Source organism: Ovis aries, chromosome 18, assembly GCF_016772045.2.
Source record: "Ovis aries strain OAR_USU_Benz2616 breed Rambouillet chromosome 18, ARS-UI_Ramb_v3.0, whole genome shotgun sequence".
Lineage (NCBI taxonomy): Eukaryota > Metazoa > Chordata > Mammalia > Artiodactyla > Bovidae > Ovis > Ovis aries.
In genome coordinates, this window is record NC_056071.1 from 66,070,227 (window position 1) to 66,090,069 (window position 19,843).

The 19,843-nt window shown below is 47.3% G+C and overlaps 1 protein-coding gene across 5 annotated transcripts in view; it reads right to left on the reverse strand.

The window, feature by feature from the left end:
- The window catches only part of PPP1R13B (protein phosphatase 1 regulatory subunit 13B), a 73,801-nt gene that overhangs the window by 11,937 nt on the left and 42,021 nt on the right, over positions 1-19,843 (reverse strand). For all 5 annotated transcript variants that reach the window (XM_027957455.2, XM_042235574.1, XM_042235575.1 and 2 more), the window contains 5 exons: positions 19,379-19,455; positions 7,441-7,542; positions 4,925-5,099; positions 3,648-3,844; positions 1,614-1,754 (listed from right to left, as the gene is read on the reverse strand). In XM_027957455.2, the coding sequence (XP_027813256.1) occupies positions 1,614-1,754; positions 3,648-3,844; positions 4,925-5,099; positions 7,441-7,542; positions 19,379-19,455 (692 nt within the window). The remainder of the gene's footprint in view (positions 1-1,613; positions 1,755-3,647; positions 3,845-4,924; positions 5,100-7,440; positions 7,543-19,378; positions 19,456-19,843) is intronic.

Here is a 19,843-nt window from a genome sequence, read left to right on the forward strand (position 1 = left end):
CCAGCCCTCGCCTCCTGAGCTGCCCCAAGGATGCTGGCCCACTGCCAGAGCAGCGTGCACTGAGGACGAGGGACTCCTGGGGCACTGTCCCAGCTGCCGGCCCCCGCTCCCCTTCCACTGCTGAGGGGCGGGGCCAGTCAGCTCTGCACTGAGGCCCTGCTCCCCCGGAGCCCGAAGCACCGCTGGGGGAACATGGGGCCAGCCAGACGCCCCACACAGCAGTGCCCATCCCCCCACACGTTCCCTGTGATACAGACACTCATGAAGTGCTGGGAGTCACATCAAGACTCGGGGAGCCCTACTGACAGCAGGGCTGGAAAACGGGGACACGGGCCTGGGACACAGAGAGCCACCAGAAGTTACACAAGGAATGAAGTGCTGACCGGAAATACACCCCCGTCACAGTTAAACAGAAAGAGACCAGCCGCAGAGCAGTGCAAATGATGGGAGTGAGTGAAAGCGGCTCAGTCGCGCCCGACTCTGCGAGTCCATGGACTATACCATCCATGGGATTCTCGGCCAGAATACTGGAGTGGGTAGCCTTTGCCTTCTCCAGGGGATCTTCCTGACCCAGGGATCGAACCCAGGTCTCCAGCATTGCAGGCGGATTCTTTACCAGCTGAGCCACAAGGGAAGCCCAAGAATACTGGAGTGGGTAGCCTATCCCTTCTCCAGCTGATCCTCCCAACCCAGAAATCGAACCAGGGTCTCCTGCATTGCAGGCGATTCTTTACCAACTGAGCTATGATGTAATTCCTACAATTCCATTTTCAATTAAACACTGAATACTTTTCTGTCTATATTAAGCAAAAGACTGGCACCACTAACAAGTGTCATCCCTGGAGAATGAGGAGGCCAGCATGCTGTCCAAGTCTCCCTAAACATTTCTGTTCTGTTCAGGGGGCTTCCCAGGGGGCGCTGGCGGTGAAGAACCCGCCTGCCAATGCAGGAGGCGTGAGAGACACAGCTTCGACCCCTGGGTTGGGAAGATCCCCTGGGGGAGGGCACGGCAACCCACTGCAGTATTCTTGCCTGGACAATCCCATGGACAGATGAGCCTGGTGGGCTATAGTCCACAGGGCTGTAAAGAGTCAGACATGACTGAAGCGACATAGCATATACTGTTTTAACTTTCTTCCAGTGAGTATTCATTACCTTTGAAAGTCAAAATACTAAATAAAGATTTTTAAAAAGCACTAACTCCTTATACAGCCCTTTGCTCAAGAGTTTACAAAGCCCTTCCACATGGGTTACCTCTAAGAAGCTTACAGCGGCCCTCAGCTCACAGTAAGTGCATCAGGCACAAAAGGTCAAGGACTCCAGGGCCCAGGGCTCCCCAGCGGAGGGAGGCAGAGCCGCCTGGGGAGGGCGCACGGTGAGCAGCAGCAGTCTGGGGTGCAGACGGGCTGGCCTGATCCCACACTCCAGGAAACAACTGTCTTTGGGAACAAGAACTTTCTTCTACTGTCATTTCTTATGGTTTACGGCCAATTCGTGTTCTACCAGCTACGGCAGTGCTGGGCAGCAGGAGGGCCTTACAGCAAAGACGCACACTCTGAGGGCGAGCCACTCTCAGTGTTCCATCTCACGGAAATACTCCCTCCCCCACATGCCTGGAGCGTCTTCCCGTGAAGCCGCTCCCGCAGCGCGCTGATCCGCTTGTCCATCACGGCCACCTCCATGTTGCGCTTGCTCAGGAGCTCCTTCTGCTGCTGCAGCTTTGAGTTCTGCTCCTGGTTGAGCTGGTTACGAATCTGTGGAACAGAAAAGACAATGCTGATGATTTGTATTCATTAAAAGGTCAAATTCTCATTGTTAGGGGGATTAAAAAAAGAAGAAAAAAAGCAACATTTGGTTCTTATGTGTATTTATATACAAGCATCATCCCAGATGCTAAATATTTTACAGGTACAGCATGGATGAAGCCGGAACGTACTTCTTACGGAACAAAAAAAGAGCAGACATCTGCAAATGTGTCTTCCGAGCGTACAGAGGACTAGCGCCTGTAATGACAGTGGGAAAGAAGCCTGTGGTCCTGGGGAGCTGGGGTGGGAGGCCCGTCCTGGACACACCAAGGGACCTGGGGAGAGGCGTCTGGTTCTGTCCCACGCAGGAGACCCATGGACAGTCCGAACACCAAACTGAATGTTCCTGTATCACTTTTTAAAAATTGCTGCACACAAACTCTAACTGCGGCATGTGGGATCTAGTTCCCTAACCAGGGATTGAACCCACGCCCTCTGCACTGGGAGCTTGGAGTCTCAGCCACTGGCCCACCAAGGAAGTCCCTTTTATGCTGTTTTAATGGGTTAGCCAGAACTTTAAAAATGTGAAGCAGAGAACAGAAAGCGTCACAGTGCACCGTGCACGGGAGGTGGACGCGCGCTGCCACGTCAAACTCTTTCAGACGCACACAGGCGCCCGCACACACGCCGGCACCAAACAGGAGGCGACGTGTGCTTTTTAAGTCTGACTGCACTCAAAGAGCTAGAAATGCATGTAAATACATACAACACACTCATCACATTTCACCGAAAGAATTCTTAAAAACTGCACTTTCTAACAACTGCTTAAAAACAGAAAAAGTAAAAATTCTTATAACACTTTATTTCATGCCATTTTAATATTGTAATATTTATATTACAGACCTTAGCGGCAGCCATCAGCCGGTTTACTCCCTGTGACTAAAAATCCCCATTTCGTAGAGTGACAGAACCCTTTTCCTGGCAAGTGCTAACAGAAGCACAAAGCTCGCTTCTGGCTCCAAAGCACCTGCAGCACAAACACCTCCTGAGGGCCGCTGACGACTGTCCTCCCGAGACCCACCCTGGCCCCGTGCGACTGATCAGTCAGGAGGCTGGGGCCTGCACGCTGGGGTTGTAGGAGGAGGGAGAGAAAGCAGAGCAGGCGAGGACACAGCAAGAAGGCCGCCAGCAGGGCCCCGCCCCCACCGCGCCCCCCGTGAGCGGAGTCTACCAGCTCTCTGCTCTGGGGCTTCCAGTCTCCAGAATGGAGAGACGGGCCTGTCTGCAGTGTTAAGGCAGCCCATGCTGACAAACACAAGGATTCAACAACAGAGATCTATCTTGTCAAAATACAGTTTACACAAAGGCCTTAGGTATTATCTGAAGCTTAGTTCTTTACCTGTTCATTACATTGCCAATTAAATTCATATCAAATTTCTGTACTAAAAACATGCTAAGTGAAAGAAATCCCTCACAAAGAACTACAACTGCCTGATTCCATTCATATGAAATTTCCAGAACAGGCAAATCCAGAGAGACGGAAAGTAGAGTCATGGTTGCCTAAGGCTAGAGGGGTAGGGAGTTGTGGGGTGACGGCGAAGAGGCGTGGGGTTTCTTTTGCAAGTGGTGAAGATACTCTAAAATCGACTGTGGTGGTGGACACAGAACTCTGTGAAGATACTGAAAACCACTTACTTGTAAACTTTAAATGGGTGTGTCATAAACTGTATGAATTATAGCTCAAAGCTGCTCAAAACACGCTTTTGTACTGAATACATCTGGTGCCTACTATTAAATTAGAATTCATTCATTTTCCATTTCTGAGGTTTACAGCCTACACCGAAAGGACACCCGAAATGAGGAAGTTTTAACAGAATCATTCCTCAGACTCAGGGGAGTCACCTGAAGCTCCTGGTACAGTCTTTTTAGCTCCACTGCTGCCGGTCCAGTCAGCTTGCCATTGTAAGGCTGGAACCCGTTCAGTTTTCCCTTCTTTAAATCTTCCAATTGTTGACTGAGTTGATCAACTCTTAAAATCGCAGTCTGTACCTCCTGCTTCTTTTCCTGGAACATGGCACTGAACCTTTCTATTTCAGCAGCTGTAATTTCCATCAGTAAAGAAAAAAACATAATTAGTTGACTGAGTTTTTCACGGTATTTTGCTCTTTTTTGGGTGACATTTCTTCATTTCTACACCTTTAACTCAACTCTTGCATCATCCTTGGAGAGAAAACCGCAAGGGGCATAACCCAAAGCATATCTCAACAAGCCTGTGGAGCACGCGGCTACTCAGAAGACAGTCGTGTGCACGAATTATTGAATATTTTGATTTTGGAGAAATTCCTTATTTCATTGGCTGTGCTGGGTCTTAACTATGGCGTGTGGGATCTAGTTCTCTGACTAGAGCTTGAACCCAGGCTTCCTGCATTGGGAGCGAGGAGTCTCAGCCACTGGACCACCAGGGAATGTTTAAAAACTTAATGTCTTTAAATTAGGGCAATTGTCCCAAAGCTACTTTGGTCAAGCCACTTGGGAAGCTCAGTGCACCAAAGATACCACTCTGTGAGGGCGGGCACCCAAATCTATCTCGCTCATCACTGTAACATAAAGCAGGCACCGAGCTTCCCTGGTGGCTCAGAGTTCAGTTCCTGGGTTGGGAAGACCCCCTGGAGAAGGGAACTGCTGCCCACGGCAGTATTCTCGCCTGGAGAATCCCACGGAGTCGCAAAGTGTCCGACACGGCCGAGCGACTAACTCCACTCCTGCCAAAGTGGGCCCTAACTGAACTGAACAGTAAGGTGACAATCCACGCGCACACACACAGTGAGCATCTGTGGGCTTTAGCTTAACACACAGATAAAACTGGCTGTCCAGTTAAAACAGAACCTCCCTCGTGAGTTGAGTCTTTAGAGGACCCGAGTCTTAAGCCAAAGGGTGGCTGCAAGCGCGGTAACAGACGGGTCTCCCTAAAACACTACTCCCTAGAACACTACTGAGGGGGGTCTTAGAAGACCCCCTCATCTCACCACGCATCCCGGCAGCTGCAGATGGCAGAGCAGAGCTCCAGTGCTTCCCTAGAGCGAGCTCTGGCATCAGCCTATGGCTGAGGCTCCTGGAAGCAGCCTGTCTCCCCAGGCCTGCGCCCTGGGAGCGTGGGCACCCTGGGCCACGGCACGTACACAGATTGCCATTCATGATCTTGCTGTAGTCCACTTGTCCCCTCATGGCACGGATCTTCTTCAGCTTATTTTCCTGGGCTTCAACTCGCTCTTTCAGTTTCTGAAGCTTTTCATTTTCAGAAACAGACTGCTGCTGACGGCGCTCCTGCTGCTTCAGGAAATGTAAACGCTGTTCCTACCGAGAGAGGAGAATAGCTAGCTTTGAAAATCGAAATGCACAGTCACTTCTGTACACTACAAACAGTTTAAGCGGAATCCACAGGATCTCCTGTCTTCATGAATATTAGAGAAGCGCTGGACACCCCCTCATTGCCGCCCTGTGTGTGAAGCCCAGCAGCCCAAGCTTCCTGCTGTTGCTACAGGTTTCCTACACCTACAAAGCAGCTTCCACGGGTCCCTTGTTTAACCTCCTAAAGGAAATGAGCACTGACCAGCGGATTTTATACTGAAAAGAGAGAAGGTGATTAGTAAGGAGATGAACCTCTAATCTGCTAAGTGGCAGGGACATTGGAAGAAGTGCTTGTTTTCTTTAGGATTAGCTTCTTCAAAAGGAATCAAACATTTTCTCATCAAACAAGAACAGGACAGTCCTGCAGTACAAGCATCTGTGATGCTCTGCCATAGTTTTCCACCCGCTCATGGGAAGGCACACCGGCAGGACAACAGTACTACCTGTGGCGCTACCCGTAGGCATGAACATGCCTAAGGAGAGGCTTAAATGTCACTGCAGGCATGACACGTGCAACCTACGGAAGGGAATATGAGCTTAAATATGGAATAACCCGCATTAACTTGAGTTAATGCTGAAAATATCAATGATTCCTTTCAACAGCAGTACCCCTGAATCAATATTTGGAGAGAAAAAGAAAAGCAGAATTAGGAAAGCTTATGATGACATAATACCATGTACATTTCATCTTAGAAACATTATTAACGGAATGAATATATCTTCCAGTTTACTTAGCTTTTAATTGTTCTTTATCCTTGTATTATTAAAAAATCCAATAAACTTTGCAAGACTACTATCAAAAACAAGTCCAACTTAAACTGTTATTAACACGAGTGTGGACAGTCACATGGTCATTCAATACATGAACATAAGCTGAGCTGGACATCTGGTTGCTAAGATCTCTCTACAGAGAAGTCAGTAAGAACTTGGGCAGTGGCGTCTGCACGTTCTCTGTGTAGCACTGTCAGGGCATTTAAGATCATTACAGAGAGATGTTATGGGGAGGGAGGTGGGAGGGGGGTTCATGTTTGGGAACGCATGTAAGAATTAAAGATTTTAAAATTTTAAAAATAAAAAACTAAAAAAAAAAAAAGAATTCATATGTTTGTTTAAAATGAAAAAAAAAATAAAACAACATTATTTATTAACTGCTAAAAAAAAAAAAAAAAAAAACGATCATTACACCAAGAATCCTTCTCAGCAGGCATGGGAGATGGGTCTGATGTTTTAGTCCATGACTAAACCATTCTTCAGAACAGTTGCGAAACCAACCCATCAGTGTGGGGCCATCCCGGGTACAAAAGCCCTTCTGTGTCCCCCTTCTGGTTTATAGTTTATAGGAAAAGGGCTTCAGACTCCTACACCTTCCCTGAGTCCAAAAGGCAGACTCAAACAGTCACTAACCAGGGCATTGAGGGAACGCAGAAACAAAGCAGGAGCTGTCAGGAAACAGGGTCCTGGCCCCTCCGCCTGCCTCCTCGCTGCCCTCGGGGATACACTTCACAACGTATCTTGAGCTCCCCTGGTAATTCCAGGCTGAGCACAAGACTCCTGGACACTAGCCTGTTATCTCACCACCAACCTATCAGAAGATAGTCACACACTGCAGTCTTCACCTCAAATTTTGCCTATTAAAAAAAATACATTCCTGAGAACCATCAGTGAGTTTGGATTTTTTGAGCATGAGCCAACTGTTCTCCTTGCCCGGCCCTGCAATAAAGCTCTTTTCCAAACTCCAACATTTCCATTTTGGTTTCTTTGGCTTCACTAAGGGTGGGCAATAGTTTCAAATCCTGTGTCAGAGTTTCAGTGGCAAATCGAGCCCTCAGTGTTCACTGTGAGTGCCTACCATGCCCCAGACAGAGTCCCTGCAGGCTGGGGTACGGGGAAGCCACTGTCTTCGGGGCCCATGACTAGCGTCTCATCGAGGGTCGCTGGCTTCCTCCAGAACACTAATGCCAACCACGCCGGCTGAGCACACACCCAGAGGAAACAGAAGGGGGTGATGGAGAGCATCTTTTCTTTCCAAATTTTATCTACAATTGGGTTAAGTTCAACCGCTTCCTGTCCTGGGGTCTGAGTGTGCAAGTCAAGGGTCAGATGCTCTTGCCCAATGCCCCCCAATGTCAAGAAGCCACAGTGAGCACCTACTATCACAGGAGAGACCATGAGGAAGGACCCTGTCTGCCACTGTGGCAGTATAGTTCTACTTACGCTGATCGGCCACGGAATCTAAAATAGTGCGGAAGGACACTCGCTGGCCATTCCCCGCTGCTTAGTAACGTACCTTGGCCACCAACATCTGCTGCTGGTTTTCAATCTGCTGTTGCTGCCGAGCTGCCATATCTTGCAGTTCTGAGAGGGTAAGTTCAACACGTGGATTCCCAACCTATAGAGAACAAAACATGCTCAGAGGAATGGATGCTCGTCTGCGTCATCATTCTTCTCTAATGTCACAATGCACACACATCGAGATTTTTAAATAGGTTCCCTAGAAGTTAGGGGGCTTCCCTGGTGGCTCAGAGGTTAAAGCGCCTGCCTCCAATGTGGGAGACCCGGGTTCGATCCCTGGGTTGGGAAGATCCCCTGGAGAAGGAAATGGTAACCCACTCCAGTATTCTTGCCTGGGAAATCCCATGGACGGAGAAGCCTGGTAGGCTACAGTCCATGGGGTCACAAAGAGTCGGACACGACTGAGCAACTTCACTTCACTTCACTAGAAGTCAGAGGAACATAAGTCAGTTTACTTTCCCCTAAGAACCTCTCCTCATTGTTGACTGCTTCTATTAAATTCATTTGAGTAAATGGGGATGCCAAATGTTTAAGAGTACACAAACTAAAACACAAATGTGCAGGTGACACCTAAAGGCAAATGCCATTTCACTGCCACCGGGTCTCGAGAAGCTGAAATGCATCAAAGGCCCTGAAATATAAATGTCTCATTAGAACACCACTGGTGTGGCCTACACTGAAGACTGACCCACGATCGACAAAGCATCATCCACATCCGCAGGAGTGGCAACTGATGGGATCTGAAAGCATGTCCCCATCCCGTTCACGACAGGGTGCATTTTTTTGTGCTCATCATGAACCTTCAGTTCAGTTCAGTCCCTCAGTCGTGTCCAACTCTTTGCGACCCCACAAATTGCAGCACGCCAGGCCTCCCTGTCCATCACCAACTCCCGGAGTTCAGACTCACGTCCATCGAGTCAGTGATGCCATCCAGCCATCTCATCCTCGGTCGTCCCCTTCTCCTCCTGCCCCCAATCCCTCCCAGCATCAGTGTCTTTTCCAATGAGTCAACTCTTTGCATGAGGTGGCCAAAGTACTGGGATTTCAGCTTCAGCATCAGTCCTTCCAATGAATATTCAGGACTGATTTCCTTCAGAATGGACTGGTTGGATCTCCTTGCAGTCTCCAAGGGACTTTCAAGAGTCTTCTCCAACACCACAGTTCAAAAGCATCAATCCTTCGGCACTCAGCCTTCTTCACAGTCCAACTCTCACATCCATACAAGACCACAGGAAAAACCATAGCCTTGACTAGACAGACTTTGGCTGGCAAAGTAATGTCTCTGCTTTTGAATATGCTATCTAGGTCAGTCATAACTTTCCTTCCAAGGAGTAAGCGTTTTTTAATTTCATGGCTGCAATCACCATCTGCAGTGATTTTGGAGCCCAAAAAAATGAAGTCTGACACTGTTTCCACTGTTTCCCCATCTATTTCCCATGAAGTGATGGGACCAGATGCCATGATCTTCATTTTCTGAATGTTGAGCTTTAAGCCAACTTTTTCACTCTCCTCTTTCACTTTCATCAAGAGGCTCTTTAGTTTCTCTTCATTTTCTGCCATAAGGGTGGTGTCATCTGCATATCTGAGGTTCTTGATATTTCTCCCGGCAGTCTTGATTCCAGCTTGTGCTTCTTCCAGCCCAGTGTTTCTCATGATGTACTCTGCATATAAGTTAAATAAGCAGGGTGACAGTATACAGCCTTGACGTACTCCTTTCCCAATTTGTACCCAGTCTGTTGTTCCATGTCCAGTTCTAACTGTTGCTTCCTGACCTGCATATAGGTTTCTCAAGAGGCAGGTCAGGTGGTCTCTGGTATTCCCATCTTTCAGAATTTTCCACAGTTTCTTGTGATTCACAGAGTCAAAGGCTTTGGCATAGTCAACAAAGCAGAAATAGATGTTTTTCTGGAACTCTCCTGCTTTTTCGATGATCCAGTGGATGTTGGCAATTTGATCTCTGGCTCCTCTGCCTTTTCTAAAACCAGCTTGAACATCTGGAAGTTCACGGTTCACGTATTACTGAAGCCTGGCTTGGAGAATTTTGAGCATTACTTTACTGGCATGTGAGATGAGTGCAATTGTGTGGTAGTTTGAGCATTCTTTGGCATTGCCTTTCTTTGGGATTGGAATGAAAATGGACCTTTTCCAGTCCTGTGGCCACTGCTGAGTTTTCCAAATTTGCTGGCATACAGAGTGCAGCACTTTCACAGCATCATCTTTCAGGATTTGAAATAGCTCAACTGGGATTCCATCACCTCCACTAGCTTTGTTCATAGTGATGCTTTCTAAGGCCCATTTGACTTTACATTCCAGGATGTCTGGCTCTAGGTGAGTGAGCACACCATCGTGATTATCCGGGTTGTGAAGATCCTTTTTGTACAGTTCTTCCGTCATGAACCTTGCTCTAATGTGATTACTTTCCACTTATCAACTCATGTAAGCCTTAAAATAACACTATCAGGCAGAGATAATTGCAGCTCCATTCTATAGATGAGAAAAGTTCAAATAATGTGCCCCAGGTCAGTTGCACGGACAGAGAAGGATGCAAAGGGTTTGTTCCTGACCATCTCCTACCGCACCCCCTTCTAGACTGGCTGTGTGACACGCACTGTCTCACACATCTTCACAACAAACCTGTGCAGGCAGATGAGCCCGCACTGCGGGGGAATCCCAGGGAAAGGCAGAGGGATGTGGCCGAGGACACAGAGCTGGCAGAGGGCCGGAGCTCCGACCCCAGCCTCGCCTGTCCTGCTCCGGCCTCCTCCAGCCCCGTGGCCAGCCACGCAGGTGCACAGGCCCTCCCTGGAGCTCCACGGTCCATCTCTGGGCTCCTGTGTACTCTGGGCCTCTTGTAACTTTCCCCAAGGGTACCAAGCCCTGTTCCTCCGACTCCTGTCCTCCCCAAACCGATCATGTGGCAGTCAGCCCATTCTGGACTGTTTGTTAGAAAGTGGAGTCAGGGTTTAACAAACTGGAGCCCCCATTCTGTTTATCTAAAGTCCTGAGAAAGCAATGTGGGCAAGTTCCTTTTCTAAACCAGATTCTGTAAACTGCCAAATTACAGAAACTTCATTTGAGATTTGTTCATTCTATAAAAATGCCCCAACTGTCACAATGCACTCAAATTTCTGCTTTAATATTAATAAAGTGTTCTAATTTCCATCTACTGAGATGTTTGCAATCACCACAACAAGGAGTTTCTAAGCCACGGATTTACTTCGGTGCGCTGGGTCCTGGTCGCTGCGAGCCTCCTCTAGCCCGGCGAGCGGGGCCACCATTAGCTGCGACGCGCGGGCTTCCCCTGGAGGAGCCCAGGCTGCAGGTGCGTGGGCCACAGTAGCTGCGACTCGCGAGTTCAGTTTGTCCCGTGGCCTGTGGAAGCTCCCCAACCAGGGACTGACCCATGTCCCCTGCACTGGCAGGTGGGTTCTTAATCAGGGAAGGTCAACAGAAGGTATTTTTGAAACTTTCAGAAACATATTCTCGATTAGAGAAAAATGCAGTTCCTGTAACAAATCTTTCAATTTACATTAATTTCATAATTTTACAACTTGAAGAAAAAAACCAAAAACTTAGCTCTTTGGTCTCACCTCCTCACCAAGGGCTTAAAATAACATGAAAAGACGGAGGAGAAACTGAACGGTTGCGTATTCTGATATTTACACTGTGAACAAGACAGAGCTCTTTGTATGTGTTCTGTGTGTCTCTAATTATAAAACTAAGATATATTCTATTGACATAAGTAATTCAGATATTATATCTTAGGTATATACTAATATATATTGTACTTTAATAGAAATTTTCCCTGGTGGCTCAGACGGTAAAGCGTCTGCCTACAATGTGGGAGACCCAGGTTCAATCCCTGGGTCAGGAACATCCTCTGGAAAAGGAAATGGCAACCCACTCCAGTTCTCTTGCCTGGAAAATTCCACGGACGGAGGAGCCTGGGAGGCTACAGTCCATGGGGTCACAGAGTCGGACACGACTGAGCCACTTCACTTTCAAAACATCTGTATGTCACATGGGCTAGCCCAACACAAAGCTCTTAATCTGAAGTTGAATAGAAATTTTATTGATGTAGATATTACAGACAGAAACCTGTATAAATCTGTTCAGCTCAGTGAATTATTTCAAAGTGAACACACCTGTGTAACTTAATTTTATTTTAAATGGGTTATAAACACACAAGCCACCACAAACTTGTAAGTCAACAGACAGGCGACGTTTTATACTTTAGTAGAGATTCCCTAATTTGTTCAATGTGAAAATTCAGCAGAAGCATCTTTTCAGGGCTTTTTTTTAAAAGAAAACAAAAACCCCTGATGCAAATTTGATCCTTTTATGACAGGCCTAACAGCATGTATTCTCTCCATGTAAACTAAACCCCAGAGGAATAATTTTAAATTCTCCATATGAACTCAATTTATTCAGACAAACCTATGACCTAATTCCTCACTTATTTCTTTCCATTGCATCTAATAAGAAGAAATCAAATCCTGCTCCCTTGGGCACTTTGAGGTCCCTCATTATGGTAGTTATCTGATGAGTTCAACTCCAGGTTACAGAGAGGACAAGTCACTTCCACGACCAGTAAAATAAGTGGGAAAGTTCTCTGGGGACAGCTTGGCAGGCCTGTGGAAAGGACGCAGCTCCCCAGCCTTGACGTGGTGGAGGGGTCAGGGGAACCGGAGTTATTTCTTTGTTTGAGCATTATACATGTTTGAAGTCATGGTGAGTCACTTACCCTTGAGATGCCAGATAGAATCCCATACACTGTGAGTGATAAAAAAGTAAAATGCAGTTGCTCCCTGGTTCCAACAAGCGAGCCTCTCTTCTGCCGAATGAGGTAAGACTCTCACATGGGAAGAAACTAGGTTACCCATCAAGTTCAACCATGAGGAATGGCACCTGCGCTCAGTCCTCGATCCTGATATTCTCGCTGGGAAATGAAACGAGCATTCTCCCAGCGCAGCGGTGCGGGCTCACACGTCATCGTGCACTCCTGCGCAAACTGCACTGTGCGGCCGGCTCCATCCTGGAAAGCCTGCGAGCAGCTCAGAAAAGCAGGACCACAGTCAGCTACCCTGGTCCACCGAGACCTGCAGGTCTGAGAGCACAAAGCGCCTCGTAAAGCCTCCTACCCCAAAGCGATGAAGGCAAATGAGAAGCCGAGCCCTCTTTACATTACTGTTCCTGACTTTACAGAAATTCCGCGTAAAAATATTATCTTATGGGCTTGAAAACAGATCCTCCAGCCCAGTCAAGCTCTGGATGACTGTGATCCTGGCCAACACCTTGATTGCAGTGCCGCAAGAGACCCTGAATCCAAGTCACCTAGCCAAGCCCTGACTTCCTGACCCCTAGAAACTTCGTAGATACTATAATGTGCTGTTTAAATATATATATATATATATACATAAAATTTCACAACACTGTTAATAAAAATCCCATGATTTTCTAATTTTTTCTCTTAATGTTCCTAAATTTAAGATCAGCAACTTTAAAAAACTGATAAGTATATATTCCAATCCATTTCTGATACAAAACTTCAACAACATACATAATGGTAGTAAGTTAACAAAACGAAATGGCAGGCTAGTATATCAAACACACAGGTTCACATTTACTTTACCTGAGGCGTAATCCGCAGATCATAGCACACCGCCTGAGGTACACTGCTGCACTGGCCGACCACTGCGCATCACAGTCTAACCGCCACCCCAGTCAGCACCGTGCTCCCATCATCCCAGAGAGCGCCCCACTGAGCTTCCCAGTCAATTCTATCCCACCTGTGGGGATGGGGGTGGGTGAGCCACGATCTCCAAGTCCTGTGTGCTCAAGAAGTTCCGTGGACAGGGTCACTTCCTTGAGTCTGGCTTCCTTCCCTTGCGGCAGCGTTTAGAGGCCCATCCATGCTGTTACCTGCACCAGGAATCCGTTCCTTCCTGCTGCAAGCAGTACTCACTTGTATAAACAGTTTTATTTTCCCGCTCATCTGCTGATGAGCATTCAGGTCATTTCCACTCCTTAGCTATGAGGAATTAAGCCATCTTGAACATTCATGCACCAGTATTTATGTGGACAAATGTTCTGGCTTCTCTTGGGTAACTGACGTCAAGAAGTGAAGCTGGGGACCGAGCGTTGTGTGGTTCAGTGCTCGTTTCACTTACACAAACTGACAAGCTGTTCTCCAAAGTGAAGCATCATTTTACACTCTCGAGCAATATACAGAGCTCTAGCTTCACCTCATCCTTGCTGACATTTGGTGTTGTCAGGGTTTATATTTTAATTATCCTCTTTTTAAAATAAAATGTTAACCTCTTGATGAAGAAAGAATCTCATATAATGGTATTTTATTTTGATAAGAATGAAAAAGGTAAGCATAAAAATGTTATTAAGCCATCAACCCCAAATGCACTATAACCAGGTTTCCAGTAACTAAGCTAGCTCAAGTCACTAAAAGCTAGGCGTAAAGGGGGACGTGTTGGCTAATGTCTCATGTGTACTAATTATGTTGAATCACAACTAAGAAAGCTGACAAAATTAAGTATTCTTGACAAACAGGCTATCAGAACTGTATTTTCAACATATTAACTGCAACTCACTTGATAGTTATGGTTAAAAGCTTAGATCACAAGTCAGTTGATGACACGGCTTTAGTCCCATGTGTTTTCATCTCCTCAAGTAATTTGTTTTATACATAATTTTGAAATCGGTGCTGCAATAATTCATTTATTAAAAACATATAATAAAGTTTCTCAACACAAACCATTGTAGACAATTACACAATACACTTGTCTTCCATCTTAAGCCTCTAATTATATGTTTTTATAGATATTTAGTCTTTCAAATATTAGTAAAAAGACTTAGCTTTATATCCCACTTATTGCACTATGAAAACATTCTGCCACCATGTGCTAAATGCAGTTTTCCAGTATGTGCCAAAAACTATCAAAGACCGCAAATCTGTCTATGAAAACAAAAGGATTCCTCACCGCACACAGTATCTGCTCAGTTAACGACTCCTCACTACCATGCTGCTGCTGCTGCTAAGTCGCTTCAGTCGTGTCCGACTCTGCGCGACCCCATAGATGGCAGCCCACCAGGCTCCCCCGTCCCTGGGATTCTCCAGGCAAGAACACTGGAGTGGGTTGCCATTTCCTTCTCCAATGCAGGAAAGTGAAAAGTGAAAGGGAAGTCGCTCAGTCGTGTCCAACTCTTAGCAACCCCATGGACTGCAGCCTACCAGGCTCCTCCCTCCATCCATGGGATTTTCCAGGCAAGAGTACTGGAGTTGGGTGCCATCGCCTTCTCCGCCTCACGACCATAGTTCCTAGAAAATGACGCCGTTTTCCAGACAACTTTCTTTTGGTATAATGACTCGTCCAGAAACACACTAATAAGCACTGCGTTGCTGCTCAGTCGCTAAGCGGTATCCGACTCTTTGCAGAATAAGAAGCGATACTGTGACTCTAGTCTCAAGCAAGCAGCTGGTTTGGACGCAGCGCGTCCCGTGTGACTCCGCTGGGAGGGACCCCTGGGAGCTGGGCAGCTTTCCCCAGACGCCACGGCCCGCGCCGCCTCTCCCCTCAGCAGCTCCTGCGCTGCCTGCTCTGGCTGGGGCCCCCAGCCGTGACTACGCCTCATGCTGAGTCCTGTGAGTCCTCCGGGCAAACTGCTGACACTGAGGGTAGTCCTGGGACCCCCTGATGCAGGCACGCACAGTAAGGATAAATGAATTTGCCTTTATACCATAAAGGCAAACCAGATCTTCAAAATTCTATTGGACAAGAGAGCTCCGAATGCTTATGGCAGTGTGTACATATAACCTGGACGTTCCCAGACTGGCAGAGCAACAGTGTCACACGAGGGTCTTCCAGGCCCACCTCACACTTACTGAATGAAAAGTTCTGCCAGTGGGGCCGAAGCCTTTATTTCTTAGACAGCCGAGTCTGTGACCCGCACTTCGGGGAGAGCAGCCGCCTCAGCAGGTGCCAGCAGGCATGGGGCACACAGGCTCAGGCGCTGTTAGTCTAGGTCCAGGGTGCACAGCAAAAACATTTTTGGAGACGGACATTTTTAACATCCTATTAACTTTAAAAATGCACATAAAAGTGCTTTGTAGACAATAAAGTGCTTCACAAAGGTAACATATTATTAGGCTTAAAAGGCAGATGTGGGTGTCATGAACACAATAATCTCTTAGATGTCACGCTTCCAGCACAAGAGTCACGCCTCCTCACCAGCTCTCAACCTTCCTCTAATTGCAAGCTCGCATACAGGATGCAAACACAGTTTCAATTTAGGTCTCAGGTTTCAGTTTTGTTGAACTTGACATGTAAACATCATCTCCATGTTAACAATAAACAACTTCATCCTGGAAAGATCAAGGACCCACTGCATCGAAACTCACCATACTGTTACTGGTCTCCGTTCCTCCTAAGTCCCTTCCGTTTATACACACACACAGTCCCCGCCTATTTGATATACTTATTTCACTTCCCCTGAAGTTCAGGGGAAATCTTACAAGACAAAGGGATCTTCAAGATTCTGTTGGACAGGTAAGTTCTGAATGCTTTGGACAGTGGGTACATGCATTCTGGAGGTTCCCAAACCTGGCACGGCAACAGTATTATATGAGTTTTCCAGGCCCATCCCAGCCTTACTGAATCAGAAGTTCTACCTATGGGGCCTGGGCCTTTATTCCTTCAGACTTTCTGAAGCACATACGCCTGCCAGAACCCCACAGAGGCTTCAGACTCAGAGCACCAGCAAGTCAGAAGGCAGGAACAGGAAAAGGATTTGTGGAGTGATCTTTAGCGACTGGAGGGTAAGGAAGGAGAATCCTTAATCCTGACAGGAGGAGGAGTTTTCCCTGAGTGGCGCTCAAAAGAAGGAAATATAATCTAGTACACCACTTGGCCCTACAGTGGCTAGCATTTGAAAAACCTAAACACCATTAAATGCTTCCAACTTTATAACTAGCGTATAAACAAAGTATTCAGTTCAGTTGCTCAGTCATGTCCAACTCTTTGCCACCCCATGAACCACAGCACGCCAGGCCTCCCTGTCCATCACCAACTCCCAGAGTCCACCCAAACCCATGTCCATCGAGTTGGTGATGCCATCCAACCATCTCATCCTCTGTCATCCCCTTCTCCTCCTGCCCTCAATCTTTCCCAGCATCAGGGTCTTTTCAAATGAGTCAGCTCTTAGCATCAGGTGGCCAAAGTATTGGAGTTTCAGCTTCAACATCAGTCCTTCCAATGAACACCCAGGACTGAGCTCCTTTAGGATGGACTGGTGGGATCTCCTTGCAGTCCAAGGGATTCTCAAGAGTCTTCTCCAACACCACAGTTCAAACGCATCAATTCTTCGGCGCTCAGCTTTCTTCACAGTTCAACTCTCACATCCATACATGACCACTGGAAAAACCATAGCCTTGACTAGATGGACCTTTGTTGGCAAAGTAATGTCTCTGCTTTTTAATATGCTATCTAGGTTGGTCATAATTTCCTTCCAAGGAACAAGCATCTTTTAATTTCATGGCTGGAATCACCATCTGCAGTGATTTTGGAGCCCAGAAAAATAAAGTCAGCCACTGTTTCCCCATCTTTTTCCCATGAAATGATGGGACCTGATGCCATGATCTTCGTTTTCTGAATGTTGAGCTTTAAGCCAACTTTTTCACTCTCCTCTTTCACTCATCAAGAGGCTCTTTAGTTCTTCTTCACTTACTGCCATAAGGGTGGTGTCATCTACGTATCTGAGGTTATTGATATTTCTCCCGGCAATCTTGATTCCACCTGTGCTTCATCCGGCCCAGCGTTTCTCATGATGTACTCTGCATATAAGTTAAATAAGCAGGGTGACAATATATAGCCTTGATGTACTCCTTTCCCAATTTGTACCCAGTCTGTTGTTCCATGTCCAGTTCTAACTGTTGCTTGCTGACCTGCATGTAGGTTTATCAAGAGGCAGGTCAGGAAGTCTGATATTCCCATCTCTTTCAGAATTTTCCACAGTTTATTGTCATCCACACAGTCAAAGGCTTTGGCATAAACAAAGTATAAAAGTCTTCAATTATACTCAGATAAAAGTACACAAATATTATCAGCACTGACAACATAGAAGTACAGCTGAAAAAACTAGAAGGTAGGAGGGAGAGGGAGATGGAGAAAAGGGGAGGGGTGCTGACAGCTTCGTCTTACGAGAAGGGAGGTCCAGAGACATGGTTTCAAGGTGATTGTACAAAGAAACTGAGATAGAAGTATATCATTTAAAGTCACAATGGTAACTGATAAAAGCAAGCCAATAACATGAAGCTGGAAAGTAGAGGGGCAAAGTGACTTGCTCAAATTCAGCTAGTTAGAAAGTTCTGGAGCCAGTGTCTGAAGATGGGCCCTCCGCACTGAGGCCCGTGTCTCTCACCCGTGTGTGGTCGTGCCAAGCACTGTGCTAGGCAGCAACCTGCCAAAGCTACACATCCAGTGAGGGCAGAGCCAGAAAAAGAACTATTCTTCAGCCTGAAAACTATTTGGAGAAGTTGCTACGAGAGTTTCCAGAAAAGATCATGATGAAATCTCTCTCCTTCTTTATTCTCCTCTCATTCACTCATTGTCATTCATGCATTTCTGCTCTTTCAACACAGATTTCTTCAAAGAATCCATCTGCTTGGACAAACTTCTTCCCCTATAACCGATGTTAGGCCTTTTCTCCAACTCTACACCAGATGACAAAGGAAGCCCTCTCTCCTGGAGACACCTATGATGACTTCAGCCCAGCAGCCCTCTTGTCTTTTCAAACCTGATGGAAGGCTCAAGACATCAACACTGAAGACACAAAGCAAGTCTGCACGCCCGCCTCTCAGTCCGGAGATGAGCCCATCTGCCTCCAGGGGACCGAGGCCCGCGGCTGCGGTTCCAGGATCAGCCATGGCAGCAGCACGTAAAGAGCACTGGAGGGCACTGCTCTGCCGGAGCCCACCCAGTGCACGGGCACCGTGAGGACGATGAGACCATGGCCGCTCAGGCTGCCGGGTCACACCTTCACAGAAATGAGTGAAATACTCGACAAGGATGACAACTTCCCCTGTGAAAATACACAGGGAAACCCAAGGAAATGGGGCTGAGGCCACAGCGGGGCGCTCTCACACACACAGCTCTAGACACCAGTGCAGATCCCAACCCAACAGGAAGAGGCGTACTGGGTGTCCCCAGAGGAGGAAACTCCACCACTCACGGCCACCGGCAGAAGGAAGACCCACCTCCCCCTCGCGGCAACAATGCAGCTCAGGAAAGGCCACCAAACGTCAAACTCCCAGTTTCCTCCAAAAGACTTCTTGTTGATAACAGCCCCTCCCAACCGCCCCTTCTCCTCTACAAAAGTGTTTCCTCTTGTCGCAGAGTACTTGCACGTGGCTGTCCATAGCTGCCTGTCCTGAATTACAGTTCTTTGCTGTTCCCAAATAAACTTGTTTCGCTGGTAAATAACTGGTAGTTTTACTGTTTTAGGTTAGTACTAGTCAAAAATAATTCTTTAAAAATAGATCACACAGCTTCTCTGGTGGTCCAGCGGTTAAGAATCTGCCTTGCAACTCAGGGGACACCGTTTCCATCCCCGGTCCAAGAAGAGTCCACAAGCCGTGCAACAGCTAAGTGCGTGAGCCACGCCTCCTGAGCCCTGGTTCTAGAGTCCACGTGCCCCAACTACTGGCGCCTGTGTGCCCCAGAGCCCGCGCTCTGCAATGAGAAGAGCCACCTCCACACCGGAATGAGAGCGCAGCCCCGACGACTGCAAGCAGAGAGAGGCTGCGCACAGCAGTGAAGACTCAGCACAGTCAAAATGAATATTAACAGTTAAATCATAACCAAAACGCATCAGTGCCTATAAAAAGCAAGTAAACTTGTTCAGTAAAAGCCACCATCACTCACCCCATTTTCAGTGCGTTTTTCTCCAGGTACATTTGTTACATTTCTCTGAGTCCTTTGCTCCTGGGTCTGACGGCCACCTAGAGAAATGAGAGTGCCAGACTTACTAAAAGATGTCGTGCTGCTGCCAAGTCGCTTCAGTCGTGTCCAACCCTGTGTCCAACCCCAGAGACGGCAGCCCACCAAGCTCCCCCGTCCCTGGGATTCTCCAGGCAAGAGCACTGGAGCGGGTTGCCATTTCCCCCTCCAATGCATGCAAGTGAAAAGTGAATGTGAAGTCGCTCAGTCGTGTCCGACTCTTCGTGACCCCATGGACTGTAGCCCACCAGGCTTCTCCGCCGTGGGATTTTCCAGGCAAGAGTACTGGAGTGGGGTGCCATTGCCTTCTCCGATATCCTAGAAAAAAATATTTCATAATTTCTTCACTTATTCAAATACTGAGCACAAGTACAAAATACTAGGCTGGTC